At 41.2% G+C, this 19,979-nt stretch overlaps 1 protein-coding gene across 1 annotated transcript in view; it reads right to left on the bottom strand.

The window, feature by feature from the left end:
* Nucleotides 1-324: 324 nt before the first annotated feature.
* The window catches only part of LOC121276326 (sodium/hydrogen exchanger 3-like), a 33,553-nt gene continuing 13,898 nt past the window's right edge, over nt 325-19,979 (bottom strand). Inside the window, exons 2-3 of the mRNA XM_041184599.1 lie at nt 4,144-4,275; nt 325-347 (exon numbers count right to left, since the gene is read on the bottom strand). Of these exons, the coding sequence (XP_041040533.1) occupies nt 334-347; nt 4,144-4,275 (146 nt within the window). The 3' untranslated portion in view covers nt 325-333. The remainder of the gene's footprint in view (nt 348-4,143; nt 4,276-19,979) is intronic.

Below are 19,979 nucleotides of genomic sequence, written 5' to 3'. Positions count from 1 at the left end.
AAAAATGACCACTGCAGTCATGCCTAAAAAAGACTTTGGACATAAAAGTCTCCATGTGCCTACTAAGAATAACAATACTCCAGGCAAATTATATTATTGGGATATCAAAACAAATATTTAGCTTTTGATCTCTATTCTTGTACTTCAGAACACATCATACAACAAAGGGCACAATTACAACATGTTGTGTAATTCATTGTACAGTTTGCACTCTGGATTGTTAATCATTTAAAAACAACATTTTAGCAAAGCTAGCATAATTGACCCAAAGTAGCAATTGCACTTCTCATTATTGTTGCTGCCATCATCTTGTATTTAAGTTATCTCGAAGCTTCATGGAAAGGAACCTACAAAATAGACAACAAGCCGGCAAAGCAATGATTAGAAGAGCTAACCAAAAGCTTGGTTGGGGAGAAAGTTTTGAAAAGCAAACAGGATAGAAAGGGGTGGTGAGATTTAGGACTCACGGATGAACCAATGTTGCATATGAAAGTAGGGGTAAAGCAGAAAAATTATACAAAAAAGTCAGTTAGAAGAACAGAATTTAGCAAGCAAAGATAATAGGGAAGCAAAATAATAGGGCTAAAGAAGGTTCCTAAGCCATTAATTGATTTGTAAATGAGAGAAGATTTTAAACAGCATTGAAGGAAGCTATGCAAACCAACAATGATGTAATGAGCAACAAGGACAGAATTCACGCAGAGTTTTTGGCAAGTTTGAATTTACAGTAAGTGTGAAAGATAGAAGGGAAGCCAAGTAGAGTACAGAGAGTGCAGGAGCAGAGAGACCTAAAGAGGTGCATGTACACAAATCTTTGAAGGTGGCAAGACAAGTTGAGAAGGCTGTTCAAAAAGAGTATTTTAGATTCTTGACTTCATTAGCAAAGGAATAGAGTACAGGAACAAAGAAGTTATGCTAAACCTTTGTCAAGGCCTTGAAGAGGGTGCCAAAGAGATTTTATTAGGATTGACACCAGGGTGCCAATTATGTGTTCAGTTATGTGGAGAGACTGGAAAAGCCAGGGTTATTCACCTTTGATCAGCAAAAGGTTAAGAGGAGATGTGTTCCAAGATTCTGACAGAGTACATAAGAAACTGTTTCTACTGGCAAAAGAAGGTTGGTAACCAAACGGCAAAATTTGAAGCGATTGGTAAAAGAACCACAGGCGACATGAGGAAACTTTAAACACAAGAAGTTATGATGATATGAAACACATTGAAAGGGCAGGGGAAGGAGGTTCAGTATTAACATTCAAATGAGATTTAATGAATACTCAAAGGGGGAAAAATACAAGGCTATGGAGAAAGAGCAAGGGGGTGGGATGAATCAGCCAAATAGTAAATATAAAGGGTTGTCCAGATGGCCACCTTCTGCAGTGCACCAGATTCTAGGTGTGTATCAAGGTTTCAGCAGCAAAAGGGCTGAACTAAACATGGAAGGTGAGTTATGTTAGAGGCAGAAACAAGCAGTCTGTATTTGATGGAAAGGAACTTGAATGGGAAATCGTGCCCTGTACACTGAAGTCTAGGTCATTAATATAGATCAAGAAAAGCAATGGTCCTAATACTGAACCCTGGGGAAACCCACTGTATATTTCAGTCCAAAGAACAACAGTCCATCACTACTGTTTCCTGTCACTCAGCCAATTCAGTATCCATTCTGCCAGTCTCTTTTATGTCATGGGCTTCAACATTGCGACAAACCTGTCATGCGATACTTAGAGTCAGAGGTCTACAGCACAAAAAAAAGCCCTTTGGCCCATCAAGTCTGCACCAGTCAAACAAGTACCTAACTATTCTAAGACAAAAACAAAAATTGCTGGAAAAACTCAGCAGCTCTGACAGCATCTGTGGAGAGGAAGACAGAGTTAATGTTTTGAGTATGTATGACTCATCATCAGAACTAAAGAGGAATAGAAATGTGGTGAAATATAAGCTGTTTATGGGGGGTGGGACAGTTGGCGCTGGATAGAGGGCCAGAGATAGGTGGAGGCAAAGGAGAGATTACCAAAGATGTCATAAATGAAAAGACAAAGGGGTGTTGATGGTGGTGATATTAGCTAAAGGATGTGCTAATGGGGACATTAAGGGTAGAAAGCAGGATCAGTAAGTGACTGATGGCCCTGGTGGTGGGGTGGGTGGGAAGGGATCAAAATTGGCTAAAAGGTGGAGATAAAACAATGGATGGAAATAAATTTTAAAAATAATAATGTGAAAAGAAAAATATATTAAAAAATATATAATAATTATTAGAAAAAAGGGGATCAAAAAAAGGGGGTGAGGATAGAGGAGACAGTTCATGATCTGAAGTTGTTGAGCTCAACGCTGAGTCCGGAAGGCTGTAAAGTGCCTAATCGGAAGATGAGATGCTGTTCCTCCAGTTTGCATTGAGCTTCACTGGAACATTGCAGCAGGCCAAGGACAGACATGTGGGCATGAGAGCAGGGAAACAACAGGAAGGCCTGGGTCATGCTTGCAGACAGACTGAAGGCGTACCGCAAAGCGGTCACCTAGTCAGCGTTTGGTCTCTCCAATGTAGAGGAAACTGCATTGGGAGCAACGAATGCAGTAGACTAAATTGAGAGGAGTGCAAGCGAAGTGCTGCTTCACTTGAAAGGAGTGTTTGGGCCCTTGGACGGTGAGGAGGGGGGAAAATAAAGGGGCAGGTGTTGCATCTTCTGCGGTTGCATGGGAGGGTGCCATGGGAGGAGGTTGAGGTGTAGGGGGTGATGGAGGAGTGGACTAGGGTGTCCCAAAGGGAACGGTCCCTACAGAATCCCGACAGGCACTCTAAGTATTCTAATCCCATTTTCCAGCACTGGGCCCATAGCCTTGTCTGCCAAGGCATCGCAAGTGCACATCCAAATACTTCTTAAATGTTATGAGGGTTTCTGCCTCTACCACCCTTTCAGGCAGTGAGTTCCAGATTCCCACCACCTTCTGGGTGAAAAAATGTTCTCTCACTTCCCCTCTAAACCTCCTGCCCCTTACTTTAAATCTATTCCCCCTGGTTATTGATCCCTCCACCAAGGGGAAAAGTTCCCTTCTTCATCAAACACCTTTTGGAAGTCCCTTTACACCACAGTTGCCACATTGCCCTCATCAGCCTTCTGTTACTTCATCAAAAAACTCAGTCAAATTGGTTACAACATGATTTGCTCTTAAATTCATGGATTAATTAAGGAAAGCCAGTTTGTTTGTTCAAGTGGCTAATCTTTCCAGGATTATCGTTTCTAAAATCTATCCCACTACCAAAATTGACTGACTTGTAGTTACTGGACTTATTATTACGTCCTTTCCCAAACATGGGTTTAAATTTACAATTCTCTAGTCCTCTGACGCCACCCTTATATATTGAAGGAGAATTGGAAGATTATGGCCAGTGCCTCCACAATTTCTACCTTTACTTCCCTCAGTATCATTGGATGCAGTGATCTGGTCTTGGTGACTTATCAAATTTTAAGTACATCTAGCCTTTCCAATTTTTAGCCCATCCAGTATCTCAAATAGCCCCTCTTTCACGATGCCTTTACTTCCTTGACAAAGATGATGCACAGTATTAATTTAGTACCTCAGCTATGCCCTCTGCCTCCATGCATTAATTCCCTTTTTGGTCCCCAATCGCCTCCATTCCTCCTTTTACATCCACCATTTTACTATTTATATGCCTATGGAAGGCTGTTGGATTCCCTTCATGTTGGCTGCCAGCCACTTCTCATACTCTATCTTTACTGCTCTTGTTTCACTTCTCTGAACTTCCTATATTCAACCTTGTTCTTGCTTGTATTACAAGCCCAGCATCTGTAATGCACACCCTTCTTCAGCTTCATCTTGCTCTCTCTTTCGTCATCCAGGGAGCTCTCACTTGGTTTGTCCTACCTTTCCCTCTTGTGGGAATGCATACATGCTACCTCATCTTTAAAAGATGACCTGTTGTTCAATTAGTTTTCTCCATTGATATTTGATTCCGAGTTACCTGGGTCCGATCTATTCTCACCCCACTGGCCATCCTCCAATGAATTATTTTTATTTTTTTTAATTTTGAATGGAGGGGTGAGGAAGTAAAGGTGTTCAAGGGAGGTGACTGGTCATAAAATAAGGGACCCTATGATTATTCTTGCTCTCCAGAATTCATTATACTTACTGCCTTTACTACTCGTGTTATCCAACTCCCTCTCTCTCAAAACGGTCAGCAGCTTGATGGGGAATATTCTATTCATGCCATTTTCACAGTTCCTTAACCACTGGTCATTATTACACACCCGCACTGTTGGAGCTAAATGTAATGAATGAAAACACATGTTGTGAAGACTTGCCCTCATTCAGCAACACAAACTACAGGGGGCAAGCTGGTACTTGAAATACTATAAAGGCCACAATGCAGGAAGAGTTGGGAGCAAAATTGCTTCACTTTTATATATGTGCTTACAATTCAGAGTATCTGCAAGCTATGTGAATGATTATTAATTGTTCATTAACATTATTCATGAGTTTTATTATTTGCCTGCTCCTCAGTACAAAACCATGTGGAATTGAGCTCTCTGTTTAACAGCGGAGAAAGGTAGGGAGGGTAAACATGAGATCAGGAAGCATGGACAAAGGGAGAGCAACAATAATAAAAGAAGCACCAGCTTTTATTGTGAAACTGACAACTCGTGCACACTATCTTTGTCGTAATACATATATATTCCAAGGATGATGCATCTTACAGTACACCCAGATAATCATAACTGATCTTATAATTTTACAGATGCCAATAGATTGATGTATTTGCAGCATTCTGTTTTTATTGCTGACTTCCAGTCATTTCCAAAATGTCTGCACAGTGTAAAAGTCAAGTGATTTAAAGCACTGTAATATATTGCAAAGTCAATTAGATTTTAAAACCAGGTCATAAAAATTGCATTTGGTAGCAAGGACATTGGGTTTATCTATAGATGAAGGAATTCAACCTGGAAGCCAAAATAAAACAGTGCATTATGCAACTGAAGAGGAACATGGTGCTTCTTTCTTTTAAGTTGTACGTAAGTCAGAATATCAGGATAATTCCCTTGCTCTTTTCATAATGCCATGGGATCCCCCAAGGGAGAACCGTGGTTTATTGTTCCATACACAAGACTGCATACCCAACAGTGCAGCACTCCCTTAAAACTGCATAAGGTTACGTGTTGAAGCCTCTAGACTTGAATCCACAACTTTGTCTCAAAGCAAGAGAGAGAGCCAAGATTGCCACCTAGGAAGAGAACTGGCCAACAAAAAAAAAATACAAAAACATGGTTATTGCCAGATTTCACTGTATCAGAGGTAAAGAGTCGAAGTGAGAACACTAGGGACAAAGTGTTTCATTTTCTAATGCTACAACCGCCTGTTAGACAAGGAACCAAGAAATAATTTAAATAAGAACAGATCATCTGACACCTCTGACTTAGAAAATGAAACTGTGCTCACTATCCTCACCAAAAATACATCAAGAGGCACAAAGAACCCAAAATACAGTAGTCCTAACTCCTATATGGTTAGAGGTTATGTACAAGGAAGTACCTTGTACATAGTTTCAATATAGCCCTAGCCTAAAAGGATTTACAGTCCAATGTTTTTTTTATGCAAACCAGCACTGTCTTAAAAGCAATTATAAAATGGATATTCTGTTCTGATATAATAAAGTTTAAGACTAAAGAAAAGCTGTTTTTAGACCCAAGAAACACTCTTTTAAACAAACATTGCTCATTTATTCTCTTAACCACACCGTTTAACAGCAAACAGTCACAGTGCATTTGGACTAAGTGTACTCTATAACCTAATTAAAAAGAAGGAATATCACCTGGTTAAACTAGGATCTCTCGAGCAAGGTCAACTTGAACAAAAAAAAAATTCAACTCTTTCTTCCTTCACCATCAATCCTCCCACCCCCACCATCTCCAAATCATGTTTATATCATGGTAGAGCTATGATTTGGGGCCCCAGCAGTGACAACTGATAAAGGGATATCCAGTGGATGACATTCAAAATATGGGCAAAATTTCAATGTGGCAAGATCTCTTCCCTCATCATAACTTTATAGCTCTCATATAAATATACAATCTAATCTTCAAAGTTTTATCATTACTTAATTTGAATCAGTCAATCTCAATCTTATCTTGCATTTCAAAACTAAAATGCATAACCACAACATTCAGCTCAATACAATGAGCTAGGTAAATATCAAAATGCTAGTTTCGTAATAACTTCGCTGCAAATGATCTTGCAAACTTCAAAATCAACTTTCAATCTTAAGGCATAGCCTGGCATTTAATCACATATGATACTATCTAATAAACTTGGTATAATTATAAACTATTACTGCACAGCTTGTTTGCTTGGAGAAAGAAAAATCATTTTAAGAGCACATTACAGGTTACAGATAATACTTGTAGTGCAGAAACCTTTAAAAAAAGGTGATTAAGTCAAATGATCTGCTTGTGAAAGAATGACAAAGCAATAATGTGGATGTTGAAACTGAATCAGCAGTTAAGGTGCTAGAATTTGCCTCAGTATCTATTTTGGTAGGAAGAATAGAAAGGTCAATTATTACTTGGAAGGTGCAAGCTCTAGTGGGTTAAAGGAGCAAAAGGATCTTGGAGTACAAATCCAAATCACTAGAAGTTGCACCACAGGTTGGCAAGATCATTAAAAAAAGAAAACCAAACTTAATTTCCATAGGAAAAAGTAGGAAAGTAATGCTAAATTGGTATCAAGACTTACTGCATGCAATTCTGGTCATTATTTTATAAAAGATATCGGAGAGGGTGCAGAGAGGATTGACAAGGGTGATACCAGAAATGCGCTTGTGAGGGGAGGGGAGGGGGTTGCAGGAGAGGGTGCACCTCCGATCGGCACCCCCGATCAGGGACATGCCGCCATTTTATGTGACGTCCGCTGGGAAGCACTATGCACTCCCTCTGCAGTGGGGTGGGGGGGGGGGAGGATTCCCTCAGCCGGGAGTGCGCTCTTTCGCACATGTGTGTGAAAGAGCACACTGATCTCCCTGAGGCTAAGTGCTGCCTCAGGGAGATTGGCTCCAACTTTAAAAATGTTAAAAAGAGACAATATCAAAATTTTCCTGACCCTGTCACATGAGTTGGGACGTGTCCATCACTTTTAGTGAAACCTTCATTAAATATTTAAAAACCCTCATGAAACCTCACCCCACCCATGGATGAGGTTTCATGCTTTTTTCTTAAGCCTGCCAGCCCTAAGGTTGAACAGGTAGGTCCACGAATTATATTGTTAAGTACTTTTTAAATGGCCTCAATAGGCTGTTGACAGGTCGGCGGGCGCACAGCTGATTTGGCTGCACCCCCACCAACCTGAAAATGGAAATGACGTGGGGTGACGTCGGGAGTTCCGCCCGATGTCGTCTTGTGTCATTTTAAGTGTCGGTGAGCAGGCCCCACCCCCTGCTCACCGACCATAAGATCCTCCTCACAGGGAAGAGCATATCTAGAGGACAAAGATAATTCCTTACTGGATTTCTTGGTGAATAAGAAGAAACCTATTTACCCAAAAAATGGTGAGAATGTGGAACTCCCCACCAAAGGACATGACTGAAGTAAATAGTATAGATTCATTTAAGGGGAAGCTAGGCATCCATGTGAAAGAAGGGAATAGATAGAGGGTTACAATGATAGATTTAGAGGAGGAAAGATGGAAGGAGGCCTGAGTGGAGTATAATTGCCAGCATGGATTAGTTGGGCTGAATGGCCTGTTTTAAATGCTATTTATCCTATGTAATCCTATATAATCTCTGGCCCAGTGCAGGGAATAACTCACACTACCCCAACTATAACATTTACAGCATCTTTAACATAAAAGGTAGTTCAAAACCCTGCAGGACAAAGCAGTCCACTGGATTGGCACTTCATCTGCTAGCCAGAATGTTCATCCTTCTACCATCAGCACATTGAATAACTAGTCTACAGGAAATACTGCAACATACTCACCAAGGGGTGGAAACAGCTCCAAAACATTGACCCCCACCCATGGAGTGTTGGGCTGCAAGAACTAGAGTGGGGCTTGAACTCTCAATCTTCTGACCAGAGGTGCAAGTGCTCCTAATTGTAATCACAAGTGTATGACAAAAAATCTCAGCCAGAATATTAAATAATTCCGGGTCCAACAAGAGCAGAATTTCTGAGAAAGTAACATCCCAAGTGGACTGTGGAAAGCACTATCTTATGTACCCAGCTTGATGTGCCTAGAGTCCCAAAGCCAGTTAACAGTATTTTCAAACAAAAGGCTCAAGAAATCAAAGATGCACAAGGAGCCGGAAGAAAATCCAGAATTATTTGGTAATAAATTTGCAAATTGGACAAGGGAACAGAAGTAAAATGACAAATTGTCAATAAGTTCTTCAGTGATTAATACACAGGAAAGAAAGGGTTTTATTTTAAGAGTGTTGGATACAAAATCCCAGAGTTACTTAAATAATGGCTCAGCACTAAGGTAGGAAAAGTAAGTCCCAATCATTTTTATTAGATGAAAGAAGATTGCCTTCCTAACCTGTAATTACTTTGTGATGCTTGGACATTGCTCATTATTGATTGAGCCTTATATTTTCCATTGATTTACTATTAGATTCTTCATTCTAAAATCTAACATTTGATTGAAGTGGGAACAATGTATAATTAAAATTACTCAATAATTGACTAGAGAAGCAAAGAGCATTTTATTGCGATATAGCAAGACCAAATCAAACATAGAAATAATTGTTTGCATGTTAAAATGCAAATCTCAGCTCTTGAGCTTCATTATTGTTATTTGATTACTGAGCTTCCTAATCAATCTCCAGTATAAAGTAAATTATTAAACATGTCAGGAAGCCAAACTGCAAAACAAAGCTGAGGCTGCGATTTCTAAGGTGAATGTCTCACCTGATTTCCCAAAGCCTTTTCCATCATCTAAAAAGGCACAAGTCTGAAGTGAGATGGGATACTCTCCATTTGCATTTGCAGCTCCAGTCAAGAAATTAGACATCATCCAAGACAAAGTAGTGCACTTCATTGGCACCCCACCACGATATTAAACAAGCATTCCTCCAACACACCATGGTAGTAGTCCGTACTATCTTTAAGATGTTCTCTTTTGACAGCACCTCCATGCAATCTCCACCACTTAGCTGGACAAAGTCAGCAAGTGCAAGGGAACACCATCACCTTCAAGTTCTCTCCAAGTCACACACCATCCTGACTTGGAAATATAACTCAGTTCATTCATTGTCACTGGGTCAAAATCCTGGAACTCCCTACCCAACAGCACAATGGAAATACTTTCACCACACAGACTGCTGCAATTCAAGGTGGCAGTTCATCACCATCTTCAAGGATAATTGGGAATAAGAAATAAATGGTATTGCCAACAATGCCCATATTCCATGAATGATTAAAACAAAAGGTGCAAAGACAAGATTTAAAAAAAAATACAATTTACATTCGCCGGGTGACTCGCCTTATAAATGCAGCATCCAGAAATACCAGGGACGCTCCCATATTTGATTCCCGATATTTGCTCATGAATTCTTTTCAAACAAGGGAACATCTAAAACATAAAAATTCTCAGTACCCATAAGCTGGAGAGGAGAAAAAGAAAATTTGATCCCCCTCCTATTCCTATCCAGAATCCATTATTGCAAAGGGCCAGGGTGTGAAGGGCCATGTTTTTAATAATGACATAAAAGGCATCAATCACTAAGCAATTGGGTAAACACATGTGGGTTCATTCATTGAGACTAGACATACATGGGTATAAAGCTTGAAGATACCAGTAGGATAGCTGTGTGTGCTCTGCTTAAAAACAAAAGTGAAATTAAAACTGGATTGCATGACACACTTCCTTTCTGGTGATGTCATGCTGAAATCTCTTAAAGGTATATTACAACATAAAGCATCAGACAATGGAAAGATAATACTTAGTTCTAACGCCTTCCATGTTAAATAGCACATTGGCTAACTCAGTCTAGGATGACCCCAAAAAACAGCCACTTTGACAAAGTTTCAGAAATGGCCAGCAGCCATGGATCCGTAACTTAACTCTGGCACAATTTGAGAGGGGTTGGGTGTTTGGAGGGGACAAAATATTGCACTTGGCTTCTTTAGCTCACAAAAGACACTATTGAAGAATGACTGGTGCATTATTATTGATTGATGATAAAAATCAAATGTTTTGATTGATTGTAGAATTCAGAGTCAATCTGCAAAGCTTGAAATCACATCCTTGTTATGCACCAATGCATAACAAGAGACTACCAAAAGGTCTCAAATTTTTAACACCTGAGAAAGGATCAAAAGCACCACTCTAGCAACAGATGGCAGGGGTCAATCACAAAATCCTGGTCTCTATTTCATTGTAAAAAAAAAAGTTCTGGATCATCCTCTCTTAGTACCATGAACCTCCTTTTCATTTACACGTGGCTACAAATATCATCTTTAAGCATCCCTGTTGCAAAACCAGAAGTCCCAATATGTCAGAGCCATAATCCAACAAGAAATAGATGTCAAAGAACTTCTTAAGTATTGGTGATCATAGCTTAGTCAAAGAAATGGGTCTCAAGGAAAAGAAGGTGGAGTGAAGGACCTTGGTGGCTACATATAGTGGCATTAAAAGGGGATGTGGTAGACACTGGAGTTAGAGAAATAGCAAGTTCAAAAGAGGCTGGAGGGTATTCCAGACTTGGGGAGGTCATGAAGGGATTTTAAACACAAGAATGGACAGAATCTTCGGCTTGGCGAGCAGGGGAGGCGTAAAATGACGCACAGTGAGATTGGGCGGCGTCCCGACATTGACAGTTCGGCAGGCATGCAGCCAAAGGCCTATTAAGGCCAGTTAACTATAAATTAAATCAATAAACTGAGCTGCCCGTCCAACCTTAAGGTTCGCGGGCAAGCAAGGAGCCCAGGCGGCCTTTGCATTTTTCATGGAACCTCATCCCGTTTCATGAAGGTTTTTAAAGGTTTGAAAAAATTAATAAAATTCATAGGCATGTCCCAGCTTCACATGGAGGGATATGTCCTAAAAATTATTTTCCTTTATTAAAATTTTTTAAACAAACTAATCTGCCTGAGGCAGCTCTGTGCCTCAGAGATTTCTGCGCTCTTTCATGCATATGCGTGAAAGAGCGCAGGCCCCAACTCAGGCAACCGCACCCCCCTCCCTGCCTGCAGAAGGAGCACTCAGCAATTCCAGGCACATGTCACGCTGGGCGTGCCTTATTTGGCCTGCCCACGTGAAATGGCAGTGATCAGCTGCGGGCACACCCGCACAACCCCCACAATGGGGAGAAAATTCTCCCCAATGAGAAATTTAAATTTGAGGCACTGAGGGACCAGAAGCAAAGTTGTAGTCTGTTGGCAGTGACTGGATAAAGATCAGGATCAGACACAATTGAGATATCCATCCCCTCAAGAGCATTCACTTGAGCAAAGTGTCAAGGGACAGTGTCCAAATTCCCTTCAAGAAAAAAAAAGCTGGGTCACATTAAGAGCAAAATAAAGTACATTCCAAGATAACAGAATAAAAAAGAATCCAGTAGCAGCCAGTAAGCATGCCAAAGCATTGTACCAGATATTACTTCATGCCAAGTCAATGAACTTGTGACAAGCTTTGTGACAAGACGTCACAAAGTGCTTTACAACCAATTGGAAGTGTAGTGAAGTCAATGTTGGTAACAGGAAACACAGCAACCAATTTGTACTCAATGTGACATGAACAGCAATCAGATAATTACCAGATAAGGTTGTTTAAGTGATATAGATGTAAGGATAAATATTGGCCATGACATCATGGAGAACTCTAAGATAAAAGCAAAAAACTGCGGATGCTGGAAATCGAAAACAAAAACAAAAATACCTGGAAAAACTCAGCAGGTCTGGCAGCATCTGTGGAAGGGAGCACAATTAATGTTTCGAGTCTGCACGACTCTTCAACAGAACTAAGGAAAAATAGAAAAGGGGTGAAATATAAGCTGGTTTAAGTGGGGGTGGGGGGGGGGAGTTGGGACAAGAGAGCTGGATAGAGGGCCAGTGATATGTGGAGATAACCAAAAGATGTCACAGACAAAAAGGACAAAGAGGTGTTGAACATGGAGAACTCCCCTGCTCATTCTTCTACATCCACCCCGTGTTGGGGTCGGGGGTCTTGTTTTAATGTCACTCCCAGATGGGGCCTTGTTTTAATATCACTCCCAAAAGACAACACCTCCCACAGTGCAGCACTTCCTCAATAGTTATGTTCTGGATCAAATATCCAAAAAGAAATAGCGAAAATTATGCATTTTGAAATTTAAACAGTTAGCCCTTCCAAAAAAGCTGCTTTAGATTTTACACAAAGTGCATTTACACAAATGCACTGTAACAAGCAGGAAGGCCACGCTCAGAGACAATTCTCATTTCAGAATGCTATCCAGTTATCACTGCCAGAAGTGCATGCATAGCTAGGATTAGACTTGGTGTGATGCTCCCTACCATCTGATAAGCTACACTATTCTCAAAGCTCTTTCAATAATAAATGGCCTTTGGACAATGTAACCGAGGACAACTGGTACACCTGGAAGGAGGCTGTTTGGGGCAGTGTTGAGAGGAGAAGGAACCAAAAGAAAAATACAAATTAGCCAAAAAGTCATTGGATAGTATTTAATGGGGCAACCAGAGTGTCTGCCAACATCGCCTCTTCTAGGGAAGTCCTGCCGAATTAGCTGCCACTCAGGCACTTAATTTTACAGTGACAGGCCTTCCCTGGGATCAAAGACCAAAGACCCCCAGAGGATGGCAGTTCTATTGAGCAGCAGTGTCACTGGCCTCCTCGCCGGATCCGAGACCACAAGTGAACAATGGTGCAGGAGCAAGGGCACTCCCCCATTCTTCCCAATACCATGTCCCTCAAGCATGTACTGAGCACCCTTGAATGAGGGATCTCCCCGTGGAGCCTACAAGCAACCCTGCATGAGTTTGTCATACTCCCTGCATGGTGAGCCTCTGCTAGGTTAATACCAGAGATAGCCAGGATAAAGCACTTATGTGGGTATTAATTGAACTTAATTGGTGCAGAGGCAGGAAAGTGGCAGGATCTCCTCCTGCCACCCTCCTGCCTAAATGCCCTCTGCCAAACTCACCTTAGGGAGGGCATTAAATTTCATCCATTGGTCCTTTACCTTCAGAATTATGGTTTGTGGCAAGTACTTAAGACAAGGAATCAGACTACTGTGTTAGGAGGAGCACTCATTTCAGATATTGATTTATGTTCCAATCAAATCCAATGGACAACCAATGCCAAGACTCTGGAAGCTAGTGTCCTGTGCTGTTCATACAGCGTTATACAATGGCCTTTGTAGCAGACTGCTTAAAAATCCAATGCTACAATTTGAAAAAGTAAACAATAACATACTGTTCAAGGGAACTCAAGTCATGAGCCACAAGGCGTGTTCTCCAGTAATAACAAGCCACCACACCTCAAAATGCAAGTCATTAAAAGGAGCAGCCACAATTAATGATGTCAAAATGACACCATTGGTCATCAGACCTGACTTTGTCAAGTTCCACCAGGTCTTGAACCCATGCAGCAAGCAGTGGCAAAGGAAAGGACCCATGAACTGCTCCCAGCATTGACCTGCAAGACCTTCTAATCATTTTGCTACTCTCAATGTCATGGCACAGGAGGCAGCCATTTGGCCTATCATCTCTGCACTGACTTAGTGCCATTCTCCTACCTTTTCCCCGTACTCTTGCACATTATTTGAATAGAAACAAATCACCTAATGCCCTCTTGAATGCCTCGATTGAACCTGCCTCCACCGCACTTCCAGGCAGTGCGTTCCAGACTTTAACCACTCACTGAGTGAAAAAGTTTTTTGTCACACTTGCTCCTTTTGCAAATCGCTTTAAATCTGTGCCCGCTCATTCTCAATCCTTTTACGAAATGTAAAAATATTTTTCAACTTGAACAAAAAAGAGACATGGAGGTGCTGGGGAAGAAATCATTTCAATTCTGAAGAAGGTTTGGTAGAGTCAGGAAGTTAGTTCATGTAGCCGGAAGAACCACAGACAGTGAGCCAGATACAGAAAAAGTCCAATCACTCCTTCTGAATCACCAATGCAGCCCACATTTAAGATGGTCAGGGTATCTCTAGCTCAGGCTAATCGATAATTGGAGTTTTCAGCCTTCGCAAAAAGAAGTTCATTTGAAATCTGGCAAATATTTCTATATAAAAACAAAACAAATTGTACACACATTAACCTACCAATCACAGATACGCGTCAAGCATACAATCCATTTAGGATTTTCCCTTTACAAAACATTCCAGTTCTTCACTCCTATAGGTAGTCTTCTTAAGTGCATGGAAGGAATTCTAAAATCTTTGTCTTACATGTATAGCTTTGCACTCTCAAACAAAATAGTCTTCACATGGATCCTGCAATTCTCATTGTTCTATTGCCTTACTCTTATCAAATTGTAAAAATCAACAAACAAATGAGCTTGCATTTATGGAGTATCTTTAATTTCCTCAGGTTGTTCTGAAGCATCTCACAGGTGATGAATTATTTACCTATACAGCTGTACAGGTAAATGCTGCATTCAATTTTGCACACAAAATCCCACAGTTGAGATGAATGTCCAGTTAACCTACTTGTGATGATGCTGGTTGACAGATAACTGGTGATCACACCACCCAGGGAATGCTAGCTCTTTGAGTAGTGCTCTGGAAGAAGATGATCGCCTGAACAGACAAATATCTCAGAAAGGGTACCACCCCCTCAGTACTGCACTAAATTATCAACCTAGATTACATTCAAATCCAACCATTAACTCAAAAGCCAAGAATGCTATAATCTGAACAAAACCAAGAATACTGAACAATCTCGAGTTGTGCCTTTTTAAAATCACTAAAATTTAAAAATAAAAGTCATACTTCGTAATATTACCTTGAGATATTTGGAAAGTCTGAGTTCAAATCTTAAGTTTATTGGCATTTAGACGGAGTACACCAGTAGGAGCATGGCGCAGAGATTTCTGCAATCAAGGGCATGCTAAGTGTTGTTATCCAGATTATCCAGAGGGATTTTTTTAGGGTCAGTTGGACCTTCTCATGAGAGCTTATTACCACATTTTGCAAGATGCTAAACCAAGCTACCAGCAAATCAGCGCATGTTGAAATTCTTTAAAAATAAAAGAAACTCCAAAGCAGCTCAGTCTGTGAAGAGAAAAGACAGGTTAATGGTTCCAATTAAACTCATCAGAACTACAACAAAACTAGCATTTCAATATGATTGAATAAAGAGAGAGTGGGAAGAAAAACCTTCAGGTTCAGAGACCAAGTTAATCTGTTGAATGACTTGAAAACTAGTGCGGGTCTTCAGTGCTAGCATTCCCACCCAAGTCAGAGGGTACAGGGTTTGAACCTCGCTCCAGTTTCAGTGAGCGGAGATCAGTTTGAATTCTGGAATGACATCCAGCAGAGAGCATGTCAAGTATAGAAAATGCAGCTCAGTGAGTGTGGGTAGCCCCCTCCATCATGTGTTGTGGAAGCCCATGAAACACTTCAGCTTTAATAGGACAAACCACCCTATGACTGTAACCAACTTTCAAATTAGTCAGAGTTTATGTTGTGGCCGGTCAACAAACAGCAAACTATTTAATACAAACCTGGCTGATACCAGAGTCATTTGGAAAGTAGGTGTGGCAAATATTAAAGACAAAGGAGAACAAAATGCGCACTGTTGTGAGCAAAGGAGAAAAAATAAACACCTGTACTCCTACAATAGTGACCAAGAAAGAGAAAAGATGCTGTTCCTGAAACTTGCATCGCTGTTTGGAACAGTGCAAGAGCTCAAAGAGAGAGTGTTTAAATGCAACTAAACCCCTGAGCATGAAAGTGGTAATTGGCCAACAGAATGGAAGCACTTGATAAAAGGAGACAACTACACAATGTTTGGTTTCCTAATGCAAAGGGGAAAATGTACATAGGATTGAAGGAAATGCACAAACTGCTGTCTTACAAATTTGGGGCCTTGTGGCTGTATGTGAAGAGGGGAAGGAACAGTCTGCTATTGTTATGTGAGGAAAATGGCAAGGGAAGATCAGCACAACTAGAAAGAAGAGGAGATTCCTGAAAGAATGATCATTCCTGAAAGTAGAGCATGAAGAGCAGGAGATGATGTGTAGTAGTGCGATCATACCAAGATGGCAGAAAATAATCTGGAAAATACTCCCAAATCTTCACCACACATCCCTATCAGTCTCCTGCACTTGCAATTGTTTTGCTCCTCTTTTCCCTCTTTTTCTTTGAGTAGGCCTCCTATCTTTTCTATTTCCTGGTCACTATTTTGTAGGAGTACATGTGATGATTTTTTTTCCTCTCTCTTTTGCTCACAACAGTGCACATTTTGTTCTCCTTGGTCTTTAATACTTGCCACACCTTCTGTTTTATGTGTTCTTAATGTTTTCCCATCTTCCCACAAGATTATCTCATCAGAACAATTTAAGCAGTTAAGGTTGTTTAAGCAAATCAGCTCACAGTAAGTGAATGATTTTTGATTTTCCCCACCTCCACCTAGAATATTTATCTATCTTCAATGCAAAACAAAAAATAAAGTTATGCATAAATCACCAACTTGTAGTTCCTTTTTCCAGATGCTGAATGATCTGTTGTGCATTTCAGTTGATGTTTATCTGCAGGAAGCATTTGTCCTGTACAGAATGAGGCACAAACAGGGACACAGCCCATTTACCCAAAATCGGAGAAGAAAAGTTCAAATTCCATCACTGCAGTTTGAGAATTTACATCCTTTTTTTTAAAAAAAATCTGGAAACAAAAGTTGCTGCTGGCAAACATGAAGCTATCGGATGGTCATAAAAATCCAACTGGTTGAACATCTTTTAGGAAAAGAAAATTTGCTGTCTTTACCTGGTCGGGCCTACATGTGACTCCAGCCCCACACACGTGGTTGACTCCAAGCAAGCCATTCACTCAATCGTACAACCACCACCACCTCTCCAGGACAACTCAGAGGTGGACAAATGCTAGCAATGCACACATCCTGAGGAGCAGTGGGAGAAAGGATATCCATACAATACAAAAACAGAATTACCTGGAAAAACTCAGCAGGTCTGGCAGCATCGGCGGAGAAGAAAAGAGTTGACGTTTCGAGTCCTCATGACCCTTCGACAGAACTTGAGTTCGAGTCCAGGAAAGAGCTGAAATATAAGCTGGTTTAAGGTGTGTGTGTGGGGGGCGGAGAGATAGAGAGACAGAGAGGTGGAGGGGGTTGGTGTGGTTGTAGCGACAAACAAGCAGTGATAGAAGCAGATCATCAAAAGATGTCAACAACAATAGTACAATAGAACACATAGGTGTTAAAGTTAAAGTTGGTGATATTATCTAAACGAATGTGCTAATTAAGAATGGATGGTAGGGCACTCAAGGTATAGCTCTAGTGGGTTTTTTTTTTTATATAATGGAAATAGGTGGGAAAAGGAAAATCTTTATAATTTATTGGGAAAAAAAAAAGGGGGAAACAGAAAGGGGGTGGGGATGGGGGAGGGGACTCACGACCTAAAGTTGTTGAATTCAATATTCAGTCCGGAAGGCTGTAAAGTCCCTAGTCGGAAGATGAGGTGTTGTTCCTCCAGTTTGCGTTGGGCTTCACTGGAACAATGCAGCAAGCCAAGGACAGACATGTGGGCAAGAGAGCAGGGTGGAGTGTTAAAATGGCAAGCGACAGGGAGGTTTGGGTCATTCTTGCGGACAGACCGCAGGTGTTCTGCAAAGCGGTCGCCCAGTTTACGTTTGGTCTCTCCAATGTAGAGGAGACCACATTGGGAGCAACGAATGCAGTAGACTAAGTTGGGGGAAAATGCAAGTGAAATGCTGCTTCACTTGAAAGGAGTGTTTGGGTCCTTGGACGGTGAGGAGAGAGGAAGTGAAGGGGCAGGTGTTGCATCTTTTGCGTGGGCAAGGGGTTGTGCCATAGGAGGGGGTTGAGGAGTAGGGGGTGATGGAGGAGTGGACCAGGGTGTCCCGGAGGGAGCGATCCCTACGGAATGCCGATAAGGGGGGTGAAGGGAAGATGTGTTTGGTAGTGGCATCATGCTGGAGTTGGCGGAAATGGCGGAGGATGATCCTTTGAATGCGGAGGCTGGTGGGGTGATAAGTGAGGACAAGGGGGACCCTATCATGTTTCTGGGAGGGAGGAGAAGGAGTGAGGGCGGATGCGCGGGAGATGGGCCGGACACGGTTGAGGGCTCTGTCAACGACCGTGGGTGGAAAACCTCGGTTAAGGAAGAAGGAGGACATGTCAGAGGAACTGTTTTTGAATGTAGCATCATCGGAACAGATGCGACGGAGGCGAAGGAACTGAGAGAATGGGATGGAGTCCTTACAGGAAGTGGGGTGTGAGGAGCTGTAGTCGAGATAGCTGTGGGTGTCGGTGGGTTTGTAATGGATATTGGTGGACAGTCTATCACCAGAGATTGAGACAGAGAGGTCAAGGAAGGGAAGGGAAGTGTAAAAAAAAACCCACTAGAGCTATACCTTGAGTGCCCTACCATCCATTCTTAATTAGCACATTCGTTTAGATAATATCACCAACTTTAACTTTAACACCTATGTGTTCTATTGTACTATTGTTGTTGACATCTTTTGATGATCTGCTTCTATCACTGCTTGTTTGTCGCTACAACCACACCAACCCCCTCCACCTCTCTGTCTCTCTATCTCTCCGCCCCCCACACACACACCTTAAACCAGCTTATATTTCAGCTCTTTCCTGGACTCGAACTCAAGTTCTGTCGAAGGGTCATGAGGACTCGAAACGTCAACTCTTTTCTTCTCCGCCGATGCTGCCAGACCTGCTGAGTTTTTCCAGGTAATTCTGTTTTTGTTTTGGATTTCCAGCATCCGCAGTTTTTTTGTTTTTATCCATACAATAGGTTGCTTTGCTTTTCCCTTACCCTTCCCAGCCACTCCCCCCAACAACCAAAAAAAAAATTGGATTACATCAGTGACTTTAACTACTTTGAATACCATTTTATAAACTGAGATTGGAGATTTTATGTAGAATCTACAGTGCAGTACCAGGCTATTTGGCTCACCAGGTCATCATTAGTTCCACACAATACTTTACCCATCCCATCAACATATCCTACTTTTCATTACTCTCTCAAATGCTCATCTATTTTCCCCTTAAATTCACCAATGCTATTCACCTCAACAATTACTGGTGATGAGTAAAGAAATTTCTCTCAAGTTCCCTATTGGATTTATTACTGACCGTCTTTAAATTGATGGCTTCTAGCTTTGGTTCAACTGACGATTGGAAACATCTCATCTACGTTTACTTCAAACCACCTTCATAAATTTTAAAACAAAAACAAAAATACCTGAAAAACTCAACAGGTCTGGCAGCATCTGCGGAGAGAAACACAGTTAACGTTTCAAGTCCAAATGACCCTTCAATAATTTTAAAGGCCGCTATTAGATTCTGCCTCAAGTCTTTGATAAGTAAATTCTTTCAGTTCTGGTGTCACCAAAGAAAAGCTTATTCAATTACTCTTCTCATTAGAATTCTCTCTCGAAGTAATCGCTTCTGTATTGAGTACAGTTCAGAGGCATCAGAAGTCGTTCTAGAACATCAACTAAATTGACAGAGTAATTGGATGATGGAACATGTCACAGAGACCAACTTTCACTTCCCACCCTGCTCTGTACCCCCTCTGACACCAAATGTCCACACAAAGTTGATTCCAAGCAGAAGGGGGGGGTGTGGGGGGGAAATCAAAAGATAGCAGTCAAAGAGGAAGTCCAGCCTATTGTTTTTGCCCAGAATCAACGAGGACAATCAATCAGTTTTCCCATCCAGTTTGCTAATAAAAAGATATTGCTACAATAAAGTTTGGGGTGTAATTATCCAAACTGCTCGTATTACTAAGCTGAACGCAGTTCAGAGACACTTGCAG

This window comes from Carcharodon carcharias, chromosome 3 (genome assembly GCF_017639515.1).
Source record: "Carcharodon carcharias isolate sCarCar2 chromosome 3, sCarCar2.pri, whole genome shotgun sequence".
Taxonomy (NCBI): domain Eukaryota; kingdom Metazoa; phylum Chordata; class Chondrichthyes; order Lamniformes; family Lamnidae; genus Carcharodon; species Carcharodon carcharias.
The sequence above is the reverse complement of the archived record's forward strand: the minus strand, read 5'-3'. Positions and strand labels throughout refer to the sequence as shown.